The sequence below is a fragment of the Python bivittatus genome, unplaced genomic scaffold (assembly GCF_059951505.1).
Source record: "Python bivittatus isolate LINGU-HERP-01145 unplaced genomic scaffold, Pbiv_v1 ctg000330_np1212, whole genome shotgun sequence".
Lineage (NCBI taxonomy): Eukaryota > Metazoa > Chordata > Lepidosauria > Squamata > Pythonidae > Python > Python bivittatus.
In genome coordinates, this window is record NW_028277058.1 from 11,026,524 (window position 1) to 11,049,857 (window position 23,334).

The 23,334-nt window shown below is 42.5% G+C and overlaps 1 protein-coding gene across 5 annotated transcripts in view; it reads right to left on the reverse strand.

Moving 5' to 3' along the window:
- The window catches only part of CAV1 (caveolin 1), a 36,560-nt gene extending 20,616 nt beyond the window's left edge, over nt 1-15,944 (reverse strand). The window contains exons 1-2 of one of the 5 annotated variants that reach the window (XM_088141705.1): nt 15,683-15,944; nt 13,239-13,403 (exon numbers count right to left, since the gene is read on the reverse strand). In XM_088141705.1, coding sequence (XP_087997831.1) covers nt 13,239-13,340 — 102 coding nt within the window. In that variant the 5' untranslated portion in view covers nt 13,341-13,403; nt 15,683-15,944. Of the gene's footprint in view, nt 1-13,238; nt 13,404-13,822; nt 13,955-14,445; nt 14,671-14,861; nt 15,019-15,205; nt 15,545-15,682 lie in introns of those variants that run through there. The other 4 variants (XM_088141703.1, XM_007432057.2, XM_007432058.4 and 1 more) reach the window with 4 other exon arrangements.
- Nucleotides 15,945-23,334: the final 7,390 nt, after the last annotated feature.

Genomic DNA, 23,334 nt, shown 5'->3' on the forward strand with positions numbered 1-23,334 from the left:
TGAAAAATGTGTTATAAGAATGTTCTCGTACTGTATGTGCTTAATGCTAGACAGTCAGCAACTCCCTCAAGCCAAATAGACAGTGCTTCTGCTTCTTATCTTCTCGGCTACCTCCATAACTACTAAGAAGCTTGGTTGATTTTTCCCTCCATGCTCCATGCACAAAGTTGCTAATAAAGAGTGTTGTCGGGGTGGGGATGGGGGAGAACTGGATTCACCAGTAATGACTACCAGTGTTTTAATGCAGGATTCCAGCACAGCTTATGCAGCAAATGCTATTTTCCAGGATTTACTGCTAAGGCAAGAGAAGGGTGCCATAATGAAGTGGAAAAACCAGACAGTGAGTAATTTTGTATACCTGCAAATGTATTTTCCTTGGTCTGAACAACTGCATGCCAAAAAGACACTTTTGGGGACTGCCTTGAGATTGCCAATTTTGCCCAGTAAATGGATCTTTTGAATTTTCAGCACAGGATTTAAGTTGTCACTATAGCAAGTCAACATGTAATTATGTTTATAATTATGTATGTACAAAACTATGTTACTATGACTCATGGGCACTGGTTTTAAAAATTTGTAAACCTTTTGCATAAGGGTTTGATTATATTGGGGGGAAAAGATAATAAACAGCATGAGTCTTTGACCAGAATAAGCATAATTGCTTTATTTCATGAAACCCACACTAGATAAAATCCTGAGTTTTATATCAGTGGGTGTTTGAGTAAAACATGCAGACCTGAGAAATGATAAAACTGACCTCTGAATCAAGTCAAACAGATCAGTATCTACTTCCATCAAATCTAGCTAACTCTGTAGTCTCATCATAAAGATAAAAAAATATCCAGACGTCAGTAACTTCTTGATACAATTACACATACAAACAGACTCCTAAAACACTGTTCAATTGAAAATAATATGTGATATCAGGAAGTGAAAATACAATAGCAAGGCAAACCCTATGTAGATACATCAGGATGAGAGCAGATGGAAGTAAGGAACAGGAGGGCAAATGTAGGTGATGATTTCTGCTCCACATCACCTCCCAGCCAGAGTTTCTCTTCCATTCATAAGAATTGTAAACAGATGCCCACCCTTACAGGCAAACTATGGAAAATAGTTTTGGCTGTGGATGATCTCAACTTTATGTACTTACATTATACCATACTCCACAAAATCTCAAAGCTCCCAGTATCCAGTGAAAACCTGTGCATGTTTACTCAAGGGACTGTCCTATTAAATTAAATGGACTTAGTTCTCAAGTACAGACACAAGACTACAGTCTTAGTAAGGAAAAATGACCATCAAGGAAAGCATTAAGCACCTCATGCCACTTCCTATTCTTACTCCTAAAGCATTTAAGATTTTTTAAAAATGCCATTGATATACACGTAGTCCCTGGGTTAAGAATGCCCAGTTTCAGGATAACTCATAGTTAAGAACAGAGCCTATTGTAGCAAAATTTGAGTTACATACACAATGATTCAAGTTAACTACACAATGGTTTGAGTTCATTACACAATACTGCTTATACAATATTATACAATAATACTGTTCCAGTTTATATACAAATGCAACTTAAGGCAGACCTTGGGAATGGAACTCATTCTTAAACTGCGGACTACCTGTACAGAGAAAGCGGGTTTGGTGTAGTTGTTAAGGTGCTGGACTAGAAACCAGAAGACCATGAGTTCTAGTCATCTCTTAGGCATGAAAGCTTTCTGGGTGACTTTGGCCAGTCACTCACTCTCAGCCCAATGCACCTCACAGGGCTATTATTGTGAGGAAAATAGGAGGCAGGAGCATTATATATGCCACCTTGAGTTGTACAAAACGATGATGGGATATAAATCTAATTAATAATATAATAATTATATATTTCAATGTTGTTGGCTTAGAGACGTATACAATGAGGAGACATCTCTGAGTTCTATCATTAAAATCAAGGCTTTCGTATACAAGAGACTGACGGGGAGGGGGGGAAGAAATGTGTCTCTCACATCAGGATTATATCTCATGTTTGCTGCAAGATATGCCCCATCAATCATAGCACAGTATTTGCAAGCAGCAAAAAATAATAAATAAATAAATAAGCCTGCTCTACGGCTATGGGAAACTACATTTTTCCCCATCCCATGCTGCTGTGTCAGATGGAATGTGCATTCCAGCATGTTTCTCCAGTGCGTTGTTTTTCATTGGAAACACTGCCATATCCCTGCCTTCCCAGTTCATGTTTATTAGTCACTTAAGTGGTCTATGGCCATAATAAAGATTGGATTGGATTGTCATTCAGTAAGCGGTAGCAAGAACCGGAAAGTGTTCATGATCTGCAGCAGATGAGGACAAAGCGAAGGAAAAGCAGGCTGGATTTATGGTCCATTGCAAAGGGCTTTCAAACTGAATGGGTTGTTGGCGCAGCAGATAGGTTTTCTCAGCCCTCCTGTAAAGCCAGGGTTATAGCAATCCAACTACTGTCTGATTAAATGCAAAGGCTGACACTGCAGGGGCACTCCCATCGGTAATCCCAACAGCAATAATAAACCCGGTCTAAATTCCCAGTGCAATTTGAAACTGGTACCTCTGGCCATTATTTTAATGTGCATAATGTCTTCAGTTTGGGTATCCAGCCTGATTTTACTCATCTTCAGCAGTTATTCACTTAACATGCATAACCCAACATTTCTGATCAGCACAGAAGCGTAACTAATATCATTGATTCCAGAAGCCAACATACCTAGCTGAGGCTGGCAAGGGTTTGTTAATCTCCAAGCTAAGAATCTGGACCATGTCTAATCCTGATGAGAGTTAAATACCAGACTGCTAAAAGAGTTGCTTAAGTGGGTGACTTGAATAACAAAACTGCACTTGTGCAATGGTTTAATGTTGCTGATCTTCAAAACAAGCTTTGATCAGCAACACCAAGCCATTCCACAAATGTTTTTGAACAGATTGACTTTTTCTGATCAACTGTGTAAAGGGTCTTATAGCCAGATCTCAGCGTTCTTTGGAAGTTAATATTAACCAGTTGCAGAGGCATTTATCTCTCGGTAAGTATGCATAGGATTATAGCTTTAGTTTAAAAAAATAAGAGGAAAAAAGTTACAGACAACCACGAGTAGGAGTTGGCAAAGGGCACGCACATATACAAGGGCCCTTTTCTCTCGGCCGCACCCTTCCGACAGGCGGCATAATTTGACTGGTTGTGCTCAAGCAGGCTGAAAACAATAATCCGTTAGTGCATCTGTGGCAATATTTACTGATTCAGAGAAAGGCCATGAGTGGGTGTAAAGAGAGGCTGCACTTGGGGAAGGAACAAAAAAGCACTGGAAGAACAGATGAATGCATCAAACCTAACATATAGACTTATGTGCGTCAACTCCACAGCTGTTTTATATATGCATGGAGGTAAGTAGCCTCTGGACTCTCTATAATGAGATTTTTCCAGCAATTCTCTCTCGGCCGTGTACTTTTTACATGCTTCATGCTACAATTTTCCTTTTTTAAAAAAATCTCATTAGATCATGTCTCTTTTAGATTTTTTTTTTAATTTTAAAAAGCAGCTTTCAACTTTTCATGCTGGCATTGGCAACTATAAACTTCAGACAAAAATAAACAAATATTCATTCTCTCCAACTCTAAAGGTGTGAGTTCTAGGGACTGTACAGTATAATATGATTGTGTAAGATACATAAAAAAGCAAAGCAGCTATGCTAGTTTATAAGGAAAATCTACCATCAGTAGAATGTTTCTGGGGGACTAACCATCATCTTATAACTGAGCAAGCTTTTAATTTCTCTTAGAGCTTTGAATAGCAGAGGAAAAGTTCTCAGCAGGAGCTACACTGGAGCTTTTTTCATTATGTGGCTGAAGGTTTCTTCTCATTCCAGAGTTTCCAAAAATTGTTTAAAATTAACAGCCTTTCCTGCCCTGTCTCAAGCTTCTGATATTTACAAGTAGCTGCCTTTGACCCTGGATTCCATTTGGGCTATATTGGGCTATCACAGCCTAGTTCTGATAAGCAAGCTGGCTGAGGAATTCTGGGAGTTGAAGTCCACGCCTCTTAAAGTTGCCAAGGTTGAGAAACACGGCTTCCACTATTTTTATACAGGGAACAAACATGATGGCATAAACCCTACAATAGCCCCAGCGTGATTTTAAAAAGAACCCCTCAATTCCTCCAAACAGGAAGAGAATAGAAGATAATGGACTCGCTCATTTTGCATTATCACCCCATCAATTGTTGCCTCCAGAAATGCTAACTGTGGCTTCTGGTCACCAAAACTTTACCCAGTCCTGGTTTAATGAGTACTGTGACAATCCAGATGACCACTAGGTGGCAGCCAAGAGAAACAGAAAATTCTAACTCCACTACCACTGAATGAATGTCTGGATTTTTTTATGGTAGCCTAGTTTAACACAATGTCTAAGTCTGGGTCAGTGATTTTACCATTACTAGCTCAGAGCATCTTCTGACTTTTAAGTGTGTTAGTAATTGTTGGTACACAGTAACCAAAACTTCATATCCCAAATCTATACAATCTATACAGAGGATGCAAATTAAAACCTTTTTAATTTTTATAAAAACCTACTGCTTTTCACAGATTGCAAGACAGTTTTTGAAACAACACTGAAATAATCTGAAGAACTGCTTACATATTTTACTCTGCGTGAATTATTCTTCTGTTAGACACTGGAGGGCCAAAGAGTTATAGGCAGTGTCAGCAATTCAACCTACAGCCATTGTCCATGCAAACTAGCAACATTTATCCAGCAACATGAAACTTAGTTCCTACTGGGACTTCCATCTGTGTGGTTGGCACTTTCTGCCTTGTAAATGTCTCTGTCCCCTTTGGCATGAAGTTTATGCATTTGGCACATGGCACATTGGGCACCCCCAAATAATGAACAAGTACATAACATCATGAGGCATTTCTGAAACAATAGTGAAGCCATCTAAAGAACTGCTTACAAGGCAGATTCCTTGGCCTTAGCTTAATCATCTGTCTGTGTTTGGCTTTGCTTTTATGACACTATGTAGGTGTTGGATCAGGGACACAGAATGCAAAAGTCCTAAACAAATGGCTACAGTGCACAGAATCTAACCTAAACCAAATAATTGGAATAAACCAGGGATCCTATACATGAAAAAGAAGTGACTTCAAAGAGTGTAAATCAATTAATAGTAGCTATACTTTTGTATCTTCCATTAATCTAGAAAACTGACTAAGCCTATGTATTCTTCATTGCTAGATCTCTCATTTCCCTTGTATGCATACAATGAAACCTGGAAACACCTTTTCTTCTCAACAAGCTGACTTATATGGCAAAAGGCCTGGCACCAGTACCAGGCATCTCTGAGAAAATGTTGGAACCCAAGAGGACACATTATTGACACTGACCATGGGTCACTGGTAGATGGGACTGCTATTCTATAATTCTCACTGTGCTGTATGGCATTTGTATGGTTTTGCTCTAGAGCAGTGTTCCTCAACCTTGGCAGCTTGAAGATGTGTGGACTTCAACTCTCAGAATTCCCCAGAATTCCTCCCTGGCTGGGAATTGAAGTCCACACATCTTCAAGCTGCCACGGTTGAGGAACACTGCTCTAGAGCTGTGTTCCTCAACCTTGACAACTTTAAGTTATGTGGACTTCAATTCCCAGAATTCCCCAGCCATCCAGGTAGGAATGTAGGAAATCAAGCATAGTGGCCCAGGGTCATTCATGTGATGGGGTCCACTGACTTCCTTCAAAACAATAGATTTTGAATACAGACCTTACTAATCACTTTATAATGATAAATACTCCAAAGGTGCTTCCATGAACTAAAACCTTTTTTATTTTCTGTTGTCACAGAAACTAGGACTAGAAATAATAGATATGAGTCATACTTCCTTAAATTTCATTTAAATATAAGAAAGAAAGAAAAAAGGTTCTTCGTGGTAAGCTCTGTATAACAATGGAATAGTGTACCTATGGAAGTTGTGGGTTCTCCACCTCCGGAGGTTTTTAAGAAGAATCTGGATAGACACTTCTTAAGGAAGCTCTAATTGGTTCTCCTGCACACTGCAGAAGGTTGAACTAAGTGATCCTTGCAGCCCTTTCCAATTCTATAATTCTATGATTTATAGGCATGTATAAACTCAGGGCCAAATATTGTTTCCACTTTTGCTCTACATTCCTATTAAAACCCAAACACCAGTTCCTAAGTTACAATGTGAGCTAAGTTATCACTGGCTGAATAAAGGAATGTAGCATCTGCTGGTAGGGGAGCAAATAATGTTACAGGCATCATGATGTCGTCTTGCAAAGGACACAAATTATATACTTGCATCATTTCTCATCATGACATTGTGATGTGCCTGTCATTACGTTAACAATTTTGGGGCTTATAATGGATGCCTATGAAAGGAATATGAAGAATTAACTGACAGGATTGCCTTCAAAAACTGCCCCTTTAACTGGGATGAAAACAAAATATCTGTTGGTGGGAGGGGTGCTGAATGATTGTCGCATCTGGCACACCAGCAAGAAACCATAACATGTCTGTAGTGGATCAAACACTGAAGGAAACCAAGAAGACTGTAAGGAGACAAATAAAGGGCCGTTCCCTACAGAGATATTTCTGTACCTTGAAGGTCCATGTTTATTTAAAACAAGTGTAGTTGTGAAAAAAATGGACAAGTAAACAGCTAGAAACTTCTCACCAAAAAAAAGAAGAACTGTGCCTTTCAAGTCAATGAGATATGTGACAACTGTTAGGACTTTCTTTTTAAAAATTATTTATTTTATGAATGTCATTTAACATAGTTAACAATACCATGCACACTTATTTAAAAGGAGAACTCAGTAATTTCAAGGAAGCGTATTCCTTGATAAACGGGCATATTTGCAGCAAATTACTTTATACCCGTCCAGCTATTCAGCTATGGGCCACACCCAGCTAACCTTGTCTGGGCTTGAAAGCTAAGCAGGACTGGGCCTGGTCAGTTACTGCATGAGCTGAGCTATTACAGGATGAATTTTGAAAAATGTCATCTGCTGGTTGGATAGGAGACAAGCAGAAAACACCCTAGCTGTTGCTAGACTGAGAAACTGAAATACATTTGAAAAGAAAGCAAACTGCCTTGGTACTGTTTAGGACCTTGGTAGTGAAGCATTTTCTCTGTCCTTCACACAGGGACAGAAAGTATCTACTGGTGTTCCAAACTATTACAGTTCAAAAGTAACATTTACTTCATGATCCCTGTTAGACTGGGCAGAAAGTAAGTCTGCAGCCACTTGTAGATCTTTGGTGATCTGTTATAGATCAGCAAGGGTTTCTGATCTTCAGTTGTTCAACAGTAACAGCAACATAATTGTCTCTTCCCAACAGCAGCAACAAAAGAATGCAAATCCAACAAAGAAAGCTGTAATCAAGTTTTTTCTTCTTCTTTTAATGTGGTAAAGATGTAAATCCAGTTCAGTTCAATGAATTCTGAAGAGATCCAAAATTTAATTCTATATGGACATCTTTTGCACCAGACTGGCCAGAAGGTTTTGGATTCCAGGAAAAATCAAAGTACAGCCTGCAAATCTTATGTCTATCCACATTTCATCAACTGCTTGGGTAGAACCAGCTGCACTGCTCTGTGTGTGTATCAAAATCAGCAAGATGGCAAGCAGGGCATCAAGATACAAGCTGTGCCCTTTTTGATGCATGTGCAAACATGGCAGGCCTTGTATTTCTGTCCAACATTTTACCGATGATGAAGTTTCCCTTGTCCCTGGATGTCATTGCATAGAATGGCAACTTTCAGCTCGGATGCAAAACTTTATCACAATTGAGATCTGTCCCCTAGCCACTGCAATCTAAAATAAGCTTTGCATAACATCGCCCAGTTTATACCTGTAACTTGGACCTGACTCTAAAATATTCGTTGCCTGCAGTTTTAGCTGAATGAAAGAACAACAACAAATTCAATCATCTTCAAAGGGAAATGCTGCAAACCCCCCACCCTCAACATGATTTTAAGAGTTTTAAAAGCAGAGACCCGTTGAAACTATACTTTTAAAATGCCTCCCCAGTACCATGTAGGTAGACAGAGATGAGAAGGGGAAATCTTTTGTATTTAATGGGTCCCTAATCTGAATCTGTTTGTAGCATTCCCACTTTCCTTTAGGACACTGGATGTAACTGACATCTTTAATTTCTCCCTTGAGGAATGTTTGCAAACATTTCCTCTAAAATATGCATTTTTGCCCTTATTTTTCTTTCTGGTGAGCTGTCTTCTATTCCCACTAGGATCCATCTCTCTGTGTTTGGTTATGTTGTTAGAGAGCAATGTAGATTCCATCCAGCCTTCTTTATATCACTAACCCTTAGAAGATTATCCTGCTTTGCGAACTTCAGCTGCTCTGAAGCACAAGCTAGGAAATATGTTCTCTGAATTCCCCAAACACTCCCCTTCTTCCCAAGCCTAGTTTCTCTTCCCAGCTAAAAAAAAAAAAAAGTAATGTTACAGTATTAAGCTACTTTTTCATGCATTTCTGCATGAAATCTTAACTATCTATTGTGGGACAGCGTTGCCTCATGTTGAGAAACCCAAATCCAATTCAATGTGTTGTTACTCAAAAGGAACTCTCTCAGTAATTTTAGTGGCGCTTTGTTCCACCTAAGAGTATACTGGAATAGAGCTTTAGATTCAAGTCCTATTTCTCATTCTTGATTTGCAATAGCTGAAATGAGAATATTTGATTTGTGGGGAGAATTCTGCTGGCTTGGAAGAAGTACCTACATGGTACTTCTTCCAAGTGGACTAGTGGATGGGTCTAGAATAGAAGGCCCTTTGGCCTCTCCTAACAATGATTCTCTGATGGAGAAAGAAAATGAATGTTGCCCATCCTTCTCCTAAAGATTAAGAACTAATGGAAATACAGAGGAGAAATGTGACAAGGCTCACTTTAGTGTGACACTATAGAATGTAGATACATTAGACAGTGTTGATTGCTCATTTGACAATCAACCAAAAGAAAATCCTTGACAGAATCTCAGGGAAGTGGGTTCTGGCAGTAGGAAACATCTGACATGCAGAAACATTCAAATATACAATCTTATATGTGTTCCAAACCAGTTCACTGAACCACTTGCACTATGTAGGAAAAAATTTGAATTAGCTTTGAGGCAAAATAAATGTAATAATGCAAGCAAAACATTGTGAATGAACGGAATGATATAATTTCCTTTCAGGATATGAACTAGCTTAAGAACTAGTTCAAGCCAATGAAATATGAGCATGCCAGATTTTGAATCTCTGTTGAAAAAAATCTACCTTGAAAGCTCTAGTCACGTATCCCAAATATATGGCATCTACCTGATTATTCAGTTGTAATGGAAACACATTCCATACATACCCAGGCATTGGGGTGTCTGCAGGGGTGAGTCAAAAAAGTCAAGATGGAGGTCACAACTGTGCAATCAAAGCCCTGAACTTTTTGGTACATGTGTTGATGTGACATGCATGTAAAATGTGATGGAGCTTCAATCATGCAGTCATGACCAGCATCTGATTCTTTTTTCTCCTCCTCACAGATGCCACTGTCCATATACTCTTGTCCTATTACAAATCACTTGAAATTTTATTAAGCTAACTAAAACAGAAATAACTAGAGTCAATATCAATAAAAGTTCTTCATAGAAACTGGAAAATGATATTCTAGAAGCAGAAATTCAGTTGCTTGCTGGCCTTAAAAAGACCTGCTTTTCCCATGTATATCAGCCTTCTTCAGAAAGTCTAGAGAAACCTTGCCTACTCCAATATTCTACCAATAGTGTAAACTCATTTTTTTCCCTCACAGAACTTCTACCAGACAACACTGCTGAGTAACATGGGTTTCTCTCTCTTATAAATAGGTTTCAGCACTGAGGACTCCCTAAAGCCTTAACTGAGACCTCCAAGTCCTTCCCAAATTTGCCACCAAATGGTAATTTCTCATATAGAAAAAGATGAAAATGATTCAGTACACTGAGAGGAATCACATTAGCTCTACTTTAATTAATGTCATCTGGTTTTAATTAATTACATTAAATCAAGCTATTTTTGTTCTAGCCTTTCCCCCTTTTCGGCCTGCTCTTCAGAGCACAATCTCCAGCACTCCATCGAAAAGCCGAGTGCAACTTTTAGCAGTTGCATCTCTCTGTTTTACATCAAGCTCACTGTGGAAGGACAGGCGTCCTAAACCCAACGAGACTTCAATTATACCTCCTTTGCCCTCAGTGGTGACATCCCCAAATGCAAATACCTGCAGTTTTCTTTGATAGTCCCTAACAGTAGTTTCCATTGACCCAGATTCATTGGAATGGACAAAGTCTGACTACCAAGGCAACGAGAGGTCCAAAAGAGCACTTCTGCCCAGTTATTTACTGTAATCGTTTCTCTTTTTCTTCAGGCCTCTTTAACTGGGAAAGGGATCTACAGGCGGGCTCTGGACTGATGAAGTTGGAAATGGTTCTTTGGCAAAACATCTTGCATGAAATCCAGGTCGATGCAATGGAAGCCGTGCAGGCCAGGTGGGGCCTGCAACACTATGTGGCAGTATAAAGTCGTCTGTGCAAAATTCCAAAGGGCCAAGCCCTTTCCAGCCATCTCTAATGCATTGCCCCAAGGCTGGCCTGGACATTATTGTAGGCACATGGTAGGTACATTGGCTGCTTCAGGCAACAGAGAGGAAAAAGTGAGGGAGAAGGGCAGACTGGAGTCAACCCCTGGCCTTATCCTCCTCCCTGTCTATCTCCTCCCACACTGGTTGCTTACTGGTCAGCTAGGCAGCTGTTGCGATGGCACCCCTCCTTTGACCCACTCTACGGAGTGCAAACGTCTCAAGCAGGGTGATGGCTAGCCCCATAGTGGCTGGCTGTCCCCGCCCTGATTTTCCATCTTCTTGGATTTTTTTTGTTTTTAGTATTGTTTTAATTGTATATATGGTATGTATTTTATATATATTTATAGTTTTAATGTTTTTGTAACCCACCCAGAGTCCCCTATTGTAAGGGAGATGGGTGGGAGAGAAATCTAATAAATAAATAAAATAAATAAATAAATAAATAAATGTCTACTGCTGCCACTTTTTAATGGGCAATAGTACAGAACCATCTTTTGGCAAACCCTGCTTCCCTCCTTGCTTTTATTCTCCCAACCCCCTCCACTATTTTAGGTTGGTTTTGCCCTTTTTTGTATTTCCTCGCATCCTAATTCTGCCCCCCCCCCCGGCCCCACTGCATTTGATCTGTGATGCTAACAGTACCTGCATAGGCAGTGACACTCAGCCTTGAAGCTAGGAAGTCGAGTAGGATAATAATGTATTTATTTTCATCAGCTGTGAACCCACATGCCTATGTAGCCTTTCATCTATTTTTCTCAGTTACAGAAATCTGGATCACCCTTTATATTAACTTTAATCAATTAGAGCACAAGTTTTTGATTTTTTGCAAACCACAGGACTTGTTGATGGCCACTAAACTGCATGGAACCCCACAGAATGGAGGCCGTGGTGTTTTTTCAGAGGAATACAAGCGTCGCCCTTTCTGTTGTACTTAGGGGGAAAAAAAAGTGATATGGATGTCACTGACTGCATTTGAGTGATTTTTCTTTAACTTTTGAAAAACTCTGAATCAGAGCCTAATACTAGGCATCCAGAATTAATTCATGAGACTTATTCTAACGCCAGTCTGCATGCAATTACATTCTAAATTTATTGGGAAATAGTTCTGAACAAAACGTCCCCACTATTCTGTTTTTTGCTTTCAATGTGAGGCCATATACAATCCCCCCAAAACTTACATGAGGCCTCCAGGCCACCTCCAGACGTTGCCACCAAATGGGAATTGTAAGTGTGAATAAGTGAAAGGTACCTGAAGAATTATGTTACCTATATTTAGTTAAATTTAATTGAGATTTTGCTTTTGTCCTGGCTGGCCCTGTCTACTTTATGGTGTGGCCTCCAGTACACCTCTCAAAGTCCCCATACCCTTCCTGACATCCCTGCTTTACATTATGTCCTTTATCCTTTTAATAGGCATCATCTTAGTGCTGGCATTTCCTTCTGTGACAAAGAAAAAGTGGAATAAGATTTCTAAAGTGGCCTCCACATCTGCAGTTGTTGAAAATACCTGTCTATTTAAAAATAAATCTGCCCATTTTAGAATTAAATAAGCCAAAGGAGATTAAACATTGCAGACAAACTACTCTTTTCCATTTGGTTAACTTACCAATGCATAATGCTGTTCCCTCCCCCTTTTTTTAACTCCTCCAGTCTTCTGAAGGCAGGGTCTTGTGGGCAGTGTTGTGTTTAATGAAGAAAATATTCAAATACATGTTTCCTCTTAGTCACACAACCTCCCAAACTTATTCTGGGCAGCAACTTGTTTTCTCTTCCATGATCAGATGTTGCAAAATAATGCAATATTTAGCCTGGTTATTCCACAGTAAGCCCTGAGAAGTGAGTGTAGGATTAGAATTACACAGTATTAAAAAAAAAAAAAAATCACATGGCATCTTAAATATAAACACATGTAGAACAACAAACAGTTTTGTTGGCTATAGCCACCAATTTTATATATGCTTTGTTTTCTCAGAAGTCAGATCTATTATGTTTAACAGAGCTGATTCCCAGATACGTGTGCCCAAAATAACTTTCCTCTCTAGGAGCCAAAAAAAACAACCACCACCCTTTCTACAAGATTTACTGCTTTGCTTTTCTATGTATCTTTAGTGATCCTTAACTTTTTCATAGTCTTAGCACCCCACATAGTCAGTAGCACTGTTCCCATTTTACAGGTGATCAACAAGTTACTCAATTATTAACTTGCTGGAAACACAGGATTCCCAAGCCACTGGGTGCCTGCAGGCAGCTTTTCCAGATGGTTATTTATGGAACAAGTCACACTCTAAAAGGGAATAATAAACTCCACTAAATGCCCTATTAGGAAGGTAAACATTAAAAAGCTTCATTCCGGCAACAGAGCGCTTTTCCCTTTCTAAACGCGTTAAGTGATTCAATCGGCCATTCAGATCGCTTAACAGGGGTAAAGATGCTGCATCCTGCAATTCTCTGCTGGCCCCTGCGTCAGAGTTTTCCTATCGCTCTTAAAAAGGTGAGTCCTGGGCGACATTATCCAACCTGCCAGCACTGGACGAAAGCCCCCGTCATCCGTTTCCCCCGCGTCGGGGGAGGGCGAGCGCGGAAACGGGTTTGCGGCTCCTACCTTCACCACCTCGTCGTTGAGATGCTTGGGGTCCCGGTTAACCAAGTCGATTTCCTTGGTGTGGACGTCCTGGAACTCCTTCTCGCTAAGCTCCTCAGCCATGACCTTGTTGTTGGGCTTGTAGATGTTCCCTTGCTCCCGGATGGGCGCCGTGTAGAGAAAATCCTAGAGGGAAGCGGGGCCGGGGGGAAAGCGGTCAGTCCGCCGCGCGGCCTGAACTGAGCGTTCCTGGGAAGGGAAAGGAAAGGAAAGGAAAGGGAGGCGGGGGGGGGGCGCTGGAAAAAGATTCACGCGGCGATTCAGAGCTGCTGGCTGGAGAGGGGAGCAGGCCAAGCCAGCAGACACTTCGTCCGGGCAATCTCCCCAAGCCTGGGCTTTTTGAAAAGCACCTCCACCACACCCCTCTGCGCCCCGGCCTGAGCCGCAATGCCACCTCGCGCCGCCAGGGGGCCTCTCCAGGCAGAAGCAGGGCGCGGGCGAGCTCCGCGGGGCAGGGAGCAGCTACCTCGCCCTTGAATTCCAGCGCTTCGAGGCTCCGAGCGCCGAAATCGCCGATAAATGCCGCCGCTGCCAGAATTACCCACCCACTCCTCCGCGGGAGAGAATCAGCTGGAACTTGACAGATCCTTTGGTTAGCCGGAGGTTCCCAACTCCAATGGCCACGATATTCTGCGCATCGCATGAGCCCCCCCGCCCTTCACAGAGTTGCTCCCGAAGGAACGCCTAAAATCTCCTTTTATGTTCGCTCTCAGATCAGCTACAACCATGGCTCCTTTGGAGCACCCAGGCAGCATCTGAGGGTGGCCTAAAAGCTCTTCGCCCGCCTCACCTGAGCGTCCCCAAGCAATTGGGGTGGGTGGGAAGGGGACCACGCAGCGATGATTAAATGGGCAACGTCCGACAGTTTAGGACCCTGATTTCCCCACAGGCAGGTTTGGGAGGAAGAGGGAGAAAGCTGACCATTCATTACTATTACATCATAGAATGATGAACGAGAGTTCAAAAGATTTAATTTGAAGTAAAGTGACTTTGGCCATGAAAAGTGAAGTTTGCAGCCTCCTCCAACTTGGAGCCTGTCAAAAGTCTTGGCGCTCTAATACCCATCACCCAGCCATCGAGGCCACAGCGTCTGGACTGGACGAAGTCGGAAAGGCTGCCTGGCTGATAGTTCCCAGGAATAAAATCGCCCAGGAAAAAGAAAACCTACCTTGTCAACCTTCCTCCGTTTTTTAGCATGCGCCTAAAATGAACGGGAAATCGTCTTTCCCTAGGCCTGATCGGTTTTGTTAGAGAATTTCAAAGTAAAAAAAAACCAGGTCCCGAAACCTCAGTAGCCACGCACAAAAACTCTTGGGCGGAGGCCCAACCCGCGCCACCTTGCTAAAGCAATGCCAACCTCGCGCCCCTCTCCTGGACGGGCGCAGCAGCCCGTAGCCGCCTAAGAGCGAGAGTCTCCTTTACAGACTTGTGGCCGGTGGACTTGGGGGCGGCTTTCTCCAGAAATCCTCTCTCCGCCTAAATTAAAAATAACAACAACTCGGACTTTGGGGGGGGGCTCACGGGGGTCCTACATCCGAGAGGTTTTGCAGAGCGGCAAAGCCCCCCCCCCCTCGCAACACTTACGCGCCGAGAGTCGTTTCCCTGCTGGCTTCGGGGTGGAAACGCTCGAGCTGGTGCAGTCCTCCGACTGCTGCGGGGCGAAAGAAAGTGAGCAACCCAACTCGGGGGTGGGGGTGGGGGGGAGGAAAGAGAAGTGCCCAGCCAAGGAGATCGGGTTACTGGTCACAACCGAGACGAATAACCTCCCCTTGCCCGGAAAAGTCCGGGCTTCCTCCCCACTCGGGAAGGGGCTCCGAGGTGGAGGGAACAAGATAAGAGGCCAGCCAAGAGGGCTCGCGAGACGGCTGGAACAGGTACCGGCTGCCAGGAATGTCAAGCAGTTTAAAAAAATGCAAAGCAGGTCCTACCTCTGAATCTACGTATTTGCTCCCAGACATGCTGTCTTGGGCTGTCTTGGGGCGCTGCAGAAATCTTCCTGATGGGTAATTTGCAGGATCCGAAGAAGGACGGGACCTGGCGCTGGCAGCACACACAATCCCCCCCCCCCGCACCCGCACCCGCACGCACACCCAGAGACGGCTGCCGAGTGGGAGGTACGTATCTCCAAGTGGCCGTGCTGGCCGCTCGCCAGCGGTTCCTTCTGCTGCTAACTCTGGAAGGCAGAGTTGGAAGGTCTCGAGGCACATCCCCAAGGATGCGGGCGGGGGAGGGGGGGCGGAATACGACACACTAGAGGACACCCGCTAGACTGCAGCAACCGCGTCCAACAGATCCCCCCCCCCCCCCCGCTTCTTTATTCCCTTGTTGGAACCCGGAGGCGATGTCTGTTTTTCGGCCAGTCCCAGCAACTCTGAAAGTCCCCCGCGTGAGCGCGCCGGCTCTACCTCTCGAGCGGCGCTGCTGCTCCCGCTGAAGAAAAAACGGTCGCCTTGTTTGCAACTGCCCGTCCCTGGGGTTGCTGTCTTTCCTCAACGATGAAATAAATGACAAGAGAAAGAGAGCGAGAATGTGTCCTCTACTCTTCTGCCTCCCCTCTTGCTGGTCAAAGCTGTGATGCGAAAGTCACGGGGCTGCCTTGGGGCTTCTGCCCCAAGAGAAGGAGTCGTGCAGAGTGGTAGAAACAGTCGGCCATCCAGCCGGATCGGAGCTGAAAGTCATTACGGAGCTTCTGCCCGAAAAACCTCTGTGCTTTGGAAACTTGGATTTCTCTCTGGGCGACATGGGGACATTTAGTTCCCGGCTGCTACATTTCAAAATGTTTTTATTTGCTTGGGTTCTCCCTCTCCCCTCCCCCACAAAAACTGCCTCCAGAATTAGCACTGTATGCATATCAGCATATTAAAGCGCTGGTTTGTTCTTCATCGTGCTCTATTAAAAATAAGCTATTGATGTAACCATAAACAGCAAGGCGGTGCCTACAAAGGTTTTACCACCTGGATTGCATTAGTATTGGAAATAATCATTTAAAGGGCAAATGGAGTTGGATGGTAAGGCACAGGTATTTTAAAGGGCATTAATGGCAGAGAGGAGAGAGAGAGAGACTGCAAACTGTTTTGCTCATATTGAAAACATGGAATTCAGGGCGTGGTTGCTGGCAGAGAAATAAAAAGTGTAAGAAGGAGCTTCAAGAAAGCAGTCAAGACAGAGACATGGAAGGGAACAGTTAGGACGCTGGTCCAACCCTCAGCTAAATGCCGGAATTCTAATCAAGCACCTGGTTGTCCAGCATATTGAGTTGGACCCTGATTTGGTCTTGCTTAGGGTAAACAAGTTGCTCAGGATTCACTCATCCTACTAGCTTTCATGAGAGCCAAGTTGGTGCAGGGGTTAAGGCATGGGGCTAAAGACAGGGAGACTGTGAATTTTAGTCCTGCGTGAAGCCAGCTTGGTGACTTTTGGGCCAGTCACTTCTCTCTCAGCCCCAGGAAAAAGGTAATGTCTGAAAAATGTTGCCAAGAAAACTGAATGGACATTCTTGTCCTTGTCACCAGGAGTTAAAACTGGATAGAAAACACACACAAACCTGACTTCAATGGTCTGCTCATAAGACTAGCATTAGATCCCACTCATTATTTTGCATCTCCGTTTCATTAGTTCAATGCATTCCAGAAAAGAAATTCCCATTCTTTAGGGGACCACTCCCTTTCCTATGTCCCATTGTTGGTATTTCAGATTCACTGCTGCTGTTTTCTTTTGTCAAGATTGAATCCAGTGAGTGGATACAGACGATTGTGAATTACAGTGCTTCCACAGTAGCCAACCTCAACTGAACCCAGCCCTTGCTGTGCTGCTCCTTCCCACCCACCCCCAGAAGAATAAGGCTGCATAAATCATGGTTTGGAGAAAAAAAAAGCCAGAATCATGGGAACAGGGAGTAAAACTGGGCTTGCAAAGCCATTCTGGTAAACTTTAAATAACTTCTAAAGGCAGGTTTATACTTGATGAGTTTTAGCCAAAGTAGCTATCAGAATTGTCCAAAGGACAGCTCTCTTATTTATGATAACTTGATCTCTTCCAGGCTCCCAAGCAGGAGAATTTTGCCACACCTCAGATGCAAACATTCAGTAATAAATGCTGCAAAATCATTTATCGTAAGTATTTCAAGGCCTCTCTTCACAAGCTTTCCCACCAGCAAGGGACTCCTAAAAGGATCTACAAAGGAAAACAATCCAAGAGCAGCAAAGTTTGTTAAAAGATCTGCATAAAATAATTTACCATTTAAAAACCAAGAGCTAGGTGGATGAAATGGTCAAGAGTTCACTCCAGAAAATTGCTGTCAGACAAACTTCCTTTATGAGAACAATGCTTAAATGTCTTTTTTTTTTTTGAAAGCCACCTGCTCCTTAGTTCACAGAGAACATCTGAAACAGTACTTTTCCTGAAGAACTTAATGGGTCAGTGGAAAAACATGGTGGCAAGCAATCCTTCATTTACCCTGATCTCAAGCCACTGAAGTTTCTGAGGTTCAAAACCAATCCTTCCTTCCTTCCTTCCTTCCTTCCTTCCTTCCTTCCTTCCTTCCTTCCTTCCTTCCTTCCTTCCTTCCTTCCTTCCTTCCTCTCTCTTTCCCAGCATTATAATTTGCATTAGGCAAATTATTTTTGCCTAATTATTTACTATTTGCATTAGGCATGAAAATGTCTCTTCAGTAAACATTAATATTTGTCAGAACGTTTAAATTCTATGCAACTTTTTTTTTTTTTTTGGTAAACACCATACAGCAGTGTTTCTCAACCTTGGCAAGTTTAAGATGGGTGGACTTCAACTCCCAGAATTCCCCAGCCAGCATGGCTGGCTGGGGAATTCTGGGAGTTGAAGTCCACCCATCTTAAACTTGCCAAGGTTGAGAAACATGGCCGTACAGGATTGCAAGACACAGCTCAAGGAATGTTCCATGCTGGCACAGTTTATATTCAGTCAGATGAATTCCAGAACAGGCTAGGCAGAATTGTGGTGTCTGGTAAAGTGGACAGATGTAGCTGCTTAAACTCAATTGTGAAGTATGGATATATAAGAAATAAGATGCAGATATTTGAAACAGCTTGTGATAAATGAAATAAATGATTTAGGAAAGTAGTTGCTTTTCAATAATGCAGTTATGGTTGCATTAACTAACACATCTAGAAGGCAGAACAGATCCCCTTCTGAAAACAAAATGGCACCTTTCAGGTTCATTGGTTATAGAGCAGAACAGGCACCCTAATGTGAATTTAGCTTCCACATAACACTGTTCCTGTGAATAGAAAGCTCACTGGAGCAAATTTCAATTGTATGTCCAAATACAATGGCTGGAATGCCTCTGAACTGACAGCCTGTAAATCCACTTTTTTGAAAATGCATCCATTCTTTTCTACCAGTTATTTACTGAAGGAGAAACAATAGATACATAACACGTCCTTGAAAAGAGAATAAGATATGACTAAGGGTATGAACTGCCCTTTCTTCAATGAATTGTGTTTTGGCTTCTTTGGATCCAGCACGATGGAACAATTGCTACAGTATAGTGAGTCAGTCACTGGGCGTCCTTTGCCACAGGTGTTGTACAGAGTTGTGAGATGCAGTTAGCAGAATGGTTTTGTCTACTAGATAAAGCAGTAGAGTCGTAAGATGCTATACTTGTTTTTTAGAAGATAGTGCAGCAAAAGTGATGTGGACCTAGGAAGCTTGTAGAGCGGGTGGGGCAAGCATCTTTGGTCAGGATCTTAGCAGAAGTCCTAATAGCATCTGCTACTAGATAAAGCCGCAACAAGTAATAGATTCTAGATGACCCTGTCTGGGCTTTGGGGATAGGAGAATTAGGCCTGGTTATGTTGGATGGGAGAGTACCAAGCAATATCAGGACAGTAGGCTAGACTGGAAGGTCAAAGAATTTTCTGGAAAAAGATAGTAGCAAACCACTTCCATGCCCTCCCCCCCCCCCCCCCGCTTTCCTCTGGTGAAGGCCATTCCTTCAGCAGACAGGTATGGCTGATAAAATAATACTAAAATAGAACAGAGTGAAATACTGGAGCCAGCCAGCCAGTAAATCACAAATATAAACATTACTTTAAAAAGGCTCAAATATGGATAAATCCTATGAAAAGCCTAGTGGCAAGGATACAGTTTCCTGTTCTCTCAAGATGAGATGATAAAACTAGATCATGAGATTATTATATGCTGAAGCCTAAACTGAAAGTTCTGTCCAGTGGCTGGGATACCCATGCTGGCTGGGGAATTTTGGGAACTGAAGTCCACACATCTTAAAGTTGCCAAGTTTGAAAAACACTGCTGTAGCCCATGATGTCAAGATTTTCCATACTGGTATATACAGTAAGTACAGCAGCATAGATGTTGTCCATGCAACATTTTGTGGGGCACATCTTTTTATGTGCTTGTTAAATTTATATCTCACCTGTCCTTCAGGGACTCTAGGCAGCATACATAGAATTCTCACCTCTAATTTTCCCTCCCTTAATCCTGAACCTTAACAGAAAGAAACTTCATTAGGGATTTGCATATTTTATGCATCTTCCTTTCACCTCCAGTTAAAGCCAGGTTACTTGTACTTTCCAGGTCCTCCTGACACAAGCATTGCTATTTGCATAATCTGTGGCATTTTGGGAGCACCAGTGACAATTATCTGCCCACCTCCTATTGGCCTCTATCTGCAGCATTGCACCTACCCCCTTCCCTCCAGGTGCTAAGCGGTGCATCTTTATTTCCTTTTTGACTTCTGTAGAGTCAGGGAAGGAAGGAAGGAAGGAAGGAAGGAAGGAAGGAAGGAAGGAAGGAAGGAAGGAAGGAAGGAAGGAAGGAAGGAAGGAAGGAAGGAAGGAAGGAAGGAAGGAAGGAAGGAAGGAAGGAAGAAGCAGCACTATGTCAACAATATTGCCACAGAGATCTCCCCACTACAGCAGCAGAGGCATCCAAGGGGTGGGGGGATGGCTCAAGAAACTCAAAAAAAGCCCCATGACCATGTGATCAAAGCCCTACCTCTTTATATAGGCATGTGGGGGTCTGACTGCACAATCATAGACACTGTCTTGATTTTTTTAACCTCCCCCTGCAGACACCCCTGGCATGCAGTGAGAGCTATGGTGCCCATTGATATGCATAGCAATTTGCTTTTGATCCTTCCAGGGAGAGGAGGAAGAGGGGACATGTGCACTTCACAGGGATGGTGGGTGTGTAGGGAAAAGGAGAGAAAGGGAATGGAGGCATTTTCAACAGGCACCCTTCCTTTCTACAGTATCTGCTGGAGGGTGCTTCCGCTGCCTATCCAGTTATTCTAACTGGAGCAAATAAATACAATATTTTTTTTTTAAAGTTCACTTTTACTTAAACTATACCTTATCGAGAATCAGAAATTCTGCTAGGTCACCTAGTTGCATAGGAAATCTGGAGGGAAGCTACAGTACCAGATTCCTTGTGTGGCATGTTGGGAAGTGTGTCTGTAGATGGTGGAGGGGGACAGGGCAGCAGCACTGGCTGAATGAGAGTATCCTCCTGCTTCAGCCAGTGCTGCCCAACCTGTGCAACCTGTCGGCTTTGTTGACGGAGCAAATTTACACTGGCACGTTTTGTATCCCCTCATGGCCTGGAAGACCAGCTGCCTAGATTTGTCCAGATCTCTTTACATTGCCATCATGCTATAGGAAAGTGTCACTCTCAGTGATGTTTCGGGGGACCAAGGGATTGGGGAATGTAACTCTCCAGGTATTGCTGAACTACATTTCCCACCATTCCTTACCATAGTCTCTGCTGGCTGGGGCTGCTAGATCCTCTGGTTATAGTTCAGCAACAACCAGAGGGCCCCATGTTGAAATGATATTAACAGTTTTTTAATAGGTCCCCCCTGCCCCCACCGGTCTGGCTTTCCTTAAAGGGCTGACATCTCATTTTACGTCATTCTGTGACAGATTAGTTTGGGAGAAATGGACTATTCTGAAGACATGCCACCATTTCCCAATTATCCCAGAAAACGGAGAAGGTGATGCGCGTTATTCAAACACATTGAGGGGATGTGTAGATTATATGCACCCTGTTGTAAAAAATATGACTTCAGTTGGTGTCTGCTTTGAGGAAAATAATGAATAAACCCGTCTATTGCAGTTAATGACAATGTTATATTCTCACTAAAAGGGATTTAGAAAACACAAACTATTCCACATTTCACACCTGTGTTAGACCTGGAGGTAAAATTCAATCTCACTGATTTTCCAAAGCCTTTTGAAACATTCTGCATTTTGTTTTTGCAGTGTATGAATGAAGCAGACCTCATGACACGCTGCTTGTATAGTGATACCCACACCACTTGCATTCTTCTAGAATCGTAATCCTTCTGCCTAGTCATTCCTGCTCAGGCACCAATTTGATGTGTCACGAAAGGCAGGGATAAATCACTTAACACATTACTATATTCTTTTATTCCCAAGGACTGGCATTTGGGAGATTCAGGTGCCAAAAGAACTTGGTCAGACCTGGGTGCTAGGAAGCTTGATTTGCACATGCAGGTGTACGTGAGCTTTTGCAACACAAGGTGCCTTTGTCCTATCCTGTCCTTTTATCATCAGCTAGTTGGTTCAGTGCAACACTTGCAAAGCAGATGTCAAGTGTAAGGGAAGAGGAATACTATTACTTAGGACTGGACTAGGACTGGCCCAGGACATCAAGCAGCCTTGAGGGAAAGAAGATCGATCCCATGTTCCAAGCATGGGACCTGACTGCCTGGGCATCTAGATTCTTGTTATTTCAACATGGCACTAAGCCAGAGATCAACACATTTGGTGAGCAGGCCAGCTGCATGGCATACACTGGCCTGTCATACCATCCCTGTCTCTTTCTCCAACTTTTCACCACTAGATTCTGCTATCTGCCTTCTAGGACAGCCAGTCTTGCAAAGCTAGTCTATATGTGCAGGAGAATAAAGCAGCACAGCCTTGGGGTGAAGCAACAGATGATGCAGTTTCAGTCTTCAGGCAGAGAAGTTTACGTTAGTATTTACCTTATATCCTTGTAAATAAATCTAGAGGTGGGTGCTTTGAAGCATTGCCAACTTTCCATTTAATTTGCTGTTTCATTTTTTAAATCAGGTGTAAAAGGGAGCCTGATGGATGTCCAGATTTTCATAGACACTTTGGCATGGGTGGCCATGAGCATTAAATTGTTTATCCATGGTTTAATGTAATTTTGTTAAAAGTCAGTCCACTTGGGAATTGGATTGACTTACTTATTTCTTCAGTGTTGGTCTATGACTATAATAAACTTTAACTAACTAAATGTCTATTTCTTCTTTGCAAGAGAACATCCTTCTAACTCTGCCAGTAAAGTATTTATTGTGAGAAGTGCAGTATTGATATTCAACCATAAAGACAGAAAATTTTGAATGTTATATTAACCACTTTCTATTTCTTCTTTGCAAGAGAACATCCTTCTAACTCTGCCAGTAAAGTATTTATTGTGAGAAGTGCAGTATTGATATTCAACCATAAAGACAGAAAATTTTGAATGTTATATTAACCACTTTAATAAAAATAATCTTTAAAATACATACCATAGAACCTTTTGCATAGGTTGTTTGAAGCATTAAAGTGAAATTACAGGAGGTCTTTGGTATGTTTTGAATTGCACCTGTGCGTTTCAATTGATGTTTTATATAACCTAATCAAAGGCCCTTTGATTAATGCATCTAATAGAATACATTGGTATTTAAAATGTTATTGGCTCTACTCCAGAGATATTCATGCACTCAGAAGTGCTGCTGCTATTTGTGCACATGAACATTGCACCAGGCAGGAGCATAGATTGTAGATTAGGAATCCATACATCCTAGGACAGAAAGGAGAATCCACAGATTTCTGAGCTCTGAGGTAGGTAGCACCCACCTCTATGTGGGACGCTTGGTTCCCCAGGCACAGTAAGTGCTGTACTAGGTTCTTGGTGTAGAAGACAATTTCAATGGATCTCCTTCTCTTTCTATCTTGCATGCATGAAATTATCTTTCTGTGCAAGGCAGATCACTAGAGCAGACAATTGGCTGAAGGAGCTCATGTTTTTA